This window comes from Leptonychotes weddellii, chromosome 2, assembly GCF_054177405.1.
Source record: "Leptonychotes weddellii isolate Sample4059 chromosome 2, ASM5417740v2, whole genome shotgun sequence".
NCBI classification, from domain to species: domain Eukaryota; kingdom Metazoa; phylum Chordata; class Mammalia; order Carnivora; family Phocidae; genus Leptonychotes; species Leptonychotes weddellii.
In genome coordinates, this window is record NC_138370.1 from 177,389,846 (window position 1) to 177,395,845 (window position 6,000).

A 6,000-nucleotide genomic window follows, 5' to 3' on the forward strand; every position below is an offset into this window, starting at 1 on the left:
ATTGCCTTCCGCATCTGAGTCCTTCGTCTTTCCTTAAAAAGGCTTCTCCTTCTTCGTGGCTTTCCTACTGTTCATTTTGACGTCTGAAACTGGGCTCTTTTTTTGGCAATTCCAGCAATTTTTACAGAAATGTGCAGTAGGCAAAGGCCCCGCCAGAGAGTGTGGGTGGCATCCCAGTGAAGGGCTAGGGAGGGGACTGTCCCCAAGCCCCACAGACCCGCCCAGCAGCGCCCTCCGCAGCCCTTGCCCCAGACCCCGCCTCGGACCCACCCACCGCCCGCCTCAGGGAGGAGCAGCATGGGGAGGGGGCCTCGGCCGCTGCCGCCTGGGCCTGGGAAGGAGCGATGCTGGGTGGCTGTCTGAGATCCACTGCTTAAGTAACCGCGGGCACCTGCAGTGGGGTCTGGGCTACGTCTCCGGTTTCTGCTGCCACCGGGGGGACAGAGGCAAGAGCAGAACGGGAGATGCTTTCCTCTCAGAGTTTCTCCTGCCCCCATGTCCGTCTGCTCCCCCCGCCTCCCACACACGCCAGCGCGTGCTGGGCCTCCAGTCCTCTGACCCCTGCGTCCTGCCCCCTGATGTGCTTTCTGTAGGGTACATTTAAGAGGGGTCGTGAGCCTGTGTAACTCACCACCTCGGCCGGAACCGAAGGCCACACAGTGGTTCTGCATCTGTGATACCGTAGTCCAGAGAAGTCTGATCCATTTTGGGGTTTTGTGGAATTGATAAAGGAAGATGGTACATGAGGACTTGGGGTCTTCTTAGATAACTGAGTCCAGAGCTGAGCACGAACGTTTCCTGCTCCGGGGTTTGGCACCCAGCTGCCCTTCTCTCAGGCTTCACCGTCCTTGGAAAATGCTTCCCATGGCAAATGTGTAGTGTTGTGTTAGAACACAAAGCAGTTCAGTGTGGAATCTGGGGCCTTTCTGACTCTGCTCTGTTCTTCCCGGAGCAATGGGAGAAGTTTTGGATCGAGTTTAGAATAGGCCACCGCGAGCCATGTGTGAGGGCACGGAACGCATCTCAGAGGCTCGTGGCTGTCCATAGCAGAGCAGGTACCCGGAGAGCCTCACCCAGTCACCCCCAGGCCCCCGTGGCCTGCAGCCACAGGCCGGCCTCCCCTCGCGGCCCCCGGGCCCAGAGCAAGAAGGCAGGCAAGCTTCCAGCTGCGAGTTGTTGGCTCAGTCATCAACACTCAGGGCTTGCCTCTGGGCCTCTCAGGACATGGGGCCTCTGTGAAAAGGCCTTTCTAGGTTTCAGAACATGTTGGAGTCAGAAAGAAGCTTCAGAGATGGTTGGCTCTAACACATGAGTGTAGACAAGGGGAAACTGAGGCTCGGAGCCCACCCACGTCCAAGCTCATGCAGAGCTGGACCGGCGCTGGGCCTCCCAGCCCAAGCCGCAGAGCCACAGCTCTTGCTCACACTGTGCCCCCGGCACCGAGAGGACCAGGAGACCCGCCTGGTTCCCCGGCTCTGGACGGCGGCCGCCTCTGGAAGGCCCTCACCTGCTCCTTTGCCCTCGGGTGCAGGGATAGCCAGGAAGATGCGGGGTGTTCTGTGGAAGACGGGGTCATTGGCTCGCCACCAGGGGGACCCTCTGACCTCTGGCCACCTCGCCATGCAGCAGCAAACCGAGGACGCCCCGTGGCCAGGCCTTGCTCACCACCGTGCGGTGCGGCACTCAATCTCCCGGCCTCAGAAACGAGCGGAGAAGGTGCCGGGGGTCCAGGAGGCAAGAGACTCGGCCAAGTGGGGAGCGGCCTGGATGAGCCTGGACCCTGTGAGACGGCAGGGCAGCCGCGGGCCTGCTCCTAAGGCTGGGAGGGGCGAAACGGGAAGCGTGCGGGGCGGTGACAGGGAGATGACAGGGCCAGGCCAGCGGCGGGCGCCGAGGAGGACGGGCTCTGCTGGAGCACTCGCTCACAGGAGCGTCGTCGGGGACAGCAGGACAGCGGGACAGTGGGCAATCACTCCTCAGGAGCAGCGGAGTCTGACTCGCACACTCAGCTGCCCCACACGGCGTCCCTGCTCCTCTTCTGTCTCGTGCCCCCGTTTCCAGCTGGACGCCCGGGAACGTCGCCGTCAGCTGTGGGAGCAATGTGTAAGTGACTAACAACTCAGGCCTATTCTTAGGTCGCTGCCACACTGGTGGCTCAGAACTCACAGCGTCATTTCAAGAAGTGTGAACGCTGATGCTGCTAAATCTGAAAGAAGGAACAAGGGCCTCTTCTGAGTTTCTGCCAATTTGAAAACGAAGATCCCGTGGGAACGAAGACCCCATCGCGGGCCGTGCCACCAGCCTGCTCTGGCTTCCGGAGGGCAGCCCAGAATGTCGGGCGGATCCTCTCCCCGCAGGACCGGCAGGAAGCCCTGCAGCAAAGCCGTGGGCCCCACGAACGTGGCAGCAGCGCTCATCTCTGCCCTGTGATTGGAAGAGCTGCTCCCTCTCTCAGCTGGGCTTGCCACGACTCCTGTGCATGGGGCCCTGCCACACCTCTCCTGGGCAGCCCTGCCTTCCTAGAGCCTCTGCCTGCTGCCTCTTCCCTCCCACACGGTGCCTGCAAAATGACAAGGACCAGATGTGGCCTCTGACCTCGAAGGCCCAGTCCTGGAGACAGCAAGTCACACGAAGGGCAGAGCACACAGGTCCCTCCCTGACGTCCGCCATCTTTCCTGTGGGTCATCTGCACCACACCTCCCCTCCCTGAGTGCGCAGAACAAGCCACGTTCCTCTGCCCTGGGCCACAGCTCATGGCAGGCGTCATCCACCCAAAGCACTTACGTCAACCCAGATCCCACCCTCCACAGAATGCATGTACCTGCTGGCCCCCGTCACTTGAGCCTAAGCCCTCCTGAGACCCACAAGCAGCGACTTGCTGAGGTCTGGCGGCCTCAACTCTGTGGGAAGACGTTTACGTCCAGTCCTGGCTGGGTGTCCCAGGTGCCCCCTGTGATGGGATCCAGAGGCTGGGGTCACTTCTAACCTGTGCTCCCCTCTTCCCTGGAGACTCTTCTGGTGACAGTCAGGGGACCCCAGGCAGCAGGGGTCTTCCCGGGTCTTCCCACTCCCCACCCAGTCACATCCTCTAGAGCACCCTGTGCCACAACCTTCCATGGTGCCCCATGCAAAGCATGGGATCCAGAGGTCACATCTCAGGGTGACTCCCCCCCCCAGACCACCGTGTCTTCCAGGTTGGTCGCCCAAATTCATGATGAGCTGCTATTTGAGGTGGAAGATTCACAGATTCCAGAGTTTGCAAGTGAGCCTGGGTAGCACAAAGCTGCTTTGACTTCCCGGATAGCTAACGCGGCTCCCCTGGCTGGCTGGCGTCTGCCCCCTGTGGGAATTCCAGGCCACTTCCCTGCCCCGTGCTGAGTGGACCTACCCCATCCTGGCCATGCCCCAGTCCTCCCTGTGGGGTCTGCCTCAGCATCAGAGCTCTTAGATGATGGGGACTCCCCTTCTGGACTTGCTGGCCTTGTGGCCCTTGGTCCTAGAGTGCGGACTCCATCCTACAGTGGGGACTCCATCCTAAATGTGCAGACTGGATGCTAAGTGTGCGGACTCCATCCTGCAGAGGGGACTCCATCCCTCGGGAGGGTGGTTCCCCGCACAGCCAGTATTTCCCCAGTAGGGTGAGGGAGGCCAAGGTCCTGCCTCCTGCCCTTAGGAAGCACCTGGACACCCCTGAAGCTCCCCAGTGTGGCTGTGGCCCCTCTGCAGGGCCCTGATGTGCAGGCCAGAAGGGCGGGGGAGTCCAGTTACCCTGCAGCCTTACGCCCCAACCTCCACCCCAGCCTCCTGCCCCCCGCCATGACCCTGTGCACAGCACAGAGAAGGAAACGAGGCCACAGAGCTCAGGTGTACAGCCCTCGGTAGCCGCTGTCCCACCAGGCACCCAGAGACCGGTCCCCAGGGAGTTGGCAGGTTAATCCCAGAGCCAGGGAGGGGAGAACAAGGCAGTACCCACCCCTTCGGGGGGTCTTTCTGTCACAATCTTTGTACCGAAAATTGCAGATAACTTAGTAAGATAAAATGAAATATTTCTTGATCAGAGGAGCAAAAGAGCTCCGAGCCAACTCCAAGAAACACTGAGCCAGCTGACCCCTCCCCTGCCTGGGCTGCTCCCTTTCTCAGGGCTGGAGGGTAACTGGCCCATGGTGACTGAGGCCACACAGCCGGGCCAACCCACCAGCACCACAGAGCTGCCCTTCCCGGCTTTACCATCACATGCAAATTCACGGGCCATTTGGTGGGCCCCACTGCTCCAGCCAGGGCTGCCCTACCCTCCCTCCTCTTCCCAGCCCCAGAGCCTCTGGACAGAGCTGGAGGCCGAGGCACAGTCCTGCCCCCAGCCCCACCTGCCCAGGCCTCCACTGGCTGAGCCTGGGACTGGGGGTGAGGTTGGCAGCAGAGAAACTTGCCCCCGGCAACCATGGCTGGAGCAGTTAAGGTGCCTTCAGGCCTGTGCTAGGGATGTGGTCAGTGGAACCAACCACAGGGTAATGCTGGGGCTGCTGGACCCATCAGCGCAGCTGACCATGTGGACTCGGAATAACTGGGGAGCCTGGGGGCCAGGGCAGGGCCGGGGCCTGGGCATTCCCATGATGGCCCCATCTCTGCCCAGATGGCTTGGGGCTGCCCCTCTCCCTCTTTTCCCTTCGTTCCAGCTCTTGTCAGGGGGACCATGGAGTCCCTGCGGAACGTGCGGGCCTTGGAGCTACAGCTGCAGGTGAGGGGCGGGGAGGGGAGTCGGGCGGGTCACACTCAACTCTGCCAGGCTCCTCCCAGCTGGCCACTCCCAGCCAGAGCTACCCGGTCGGGAGAGGAGAGCCCCGCTCCCACGGGGCAAGAGAGCCAGGACACAGGACATCCAGCCCTGCCGGCCGCACCTAAGCCCCCAGGCTACTGCCCGCCCGCACCTGGCCTGTAGTTCCTGGCGGCCCAGGAGCCCCCCCCCCCCCACCACCACCTGTAGTCCTGCAGGGAGCAGAGGGGCTGCTCCTGATGGGCAGCTACAGGCAGCCCCCATCCTCCGCGCCAAGAGGGAGCTGTTGAGCCGTGGTCAAGGGCCTTGGCAAAGTCCCTCTCAGGGTTAGGGTCCCTGGGAGGGCTCTGCAGGCCCCCCTTTGGCATCTCTCAGAGCCAACTGACCCCAGGGAGCAGGACCCTGAGGTGGTGAGCCCGTGAGGCACCTGCAGGCCTGCTCCCTGGCACAGAGGCCCTGGCAGGTCAGCCGGGAGCTCAGCCATGGTTGAGGTATTCTGACCTGGGGGTGCCCGTTTGCCTGTCACTGAGAGTGTGTGCATGCATCTGTCCACAATGTCTAGTCATGTCTTTGGGCCAAGTGGCTTCCTGGCACCAGGGACCCATGCCCACCTGCATGTGGGCTTGGGAGCCGGCCGGGAAGGCTAGCCTGGGCCCGGTGCTCACCGCTGCTGCTGCCCACAGGTGCCCCTGAAGGTGAGCCTGAGTGCTGGCCACTCGTGGGGGCACCTGGTGCCGCCGCAGGAGGCCCCCAGGCCCTCGGCCCAGCCCACGTCCTGCTGAGTCTCCAAGCAACCACCCAGCCAGCGCCAGCCCCCTTGTCAGCACCTACCCTGGTGCGTGCATTTTTTGCCTTCATTTTGTCTGTAGCCCCAGGCAACAGTGGGAGGAGAGAACTGGTTTCCACCAGCCCATTGTGTGGCCTTCCCCAAGGTCGGCACTGGGCAGCTAGAGCAGGACCTGGAGAGGGCCACGTTCACCCCCTGGGTTGTCCCCTATAGTAAAAGCCTTATTCAAAGCGGGCCGAGACTCTGTGCAAATGAATTCTTCCCGTGGATGGGAAACGCCATGTCCACAGCGCTGAGCCCCTCGGCCAGAGGGAGTGGCCCAGCCTGGCCCACAGCAGGCACCCCCAGCCCTTCTCCCACGGAGCCCGGGTGCGTTCCTCCAGGTGGACAGCTGCTCAGCGCCGAGCCGGTGCCCAAGGAGCTGCCAGCAGGCTGGAGCCCT

General features: G+C 62.4%; 1 protein-coding gene across 1 annotated transcript in view; it reads left to right on the plus strand.

Moving 5' to 3' along the window:
- The window catches only part of POLN (DNA polymerase nu), a 51,565-nt gene extending 45,773 nt beyond the window's left edge, over positions 1 to 5,792 (plus strand). Inside the window, exons 7-9 of the mRNA XM_081813184.1 lie at positions 3,195 to 3,262; positions 3,674 to 4,735; positions 5,455 to 5,792. Coding sequence (XP_081669310.1) covers positions 3,195 to 3,262; positions 3,674 to 3,882 — 277 coding nt within the window. The 3' untranslated portion in view covers positions 3,883 to 4,735; positions 5,455 to 5,792. The remainder of the gene's footprint in view (positions 1 to 3,194; positions 3,263 to 3,673; positions 4,736 to 5,454) is intronic.
- The last annotated feature ends 208 nt before the right edge of the window (positions 5,793 to 6,000 follow it).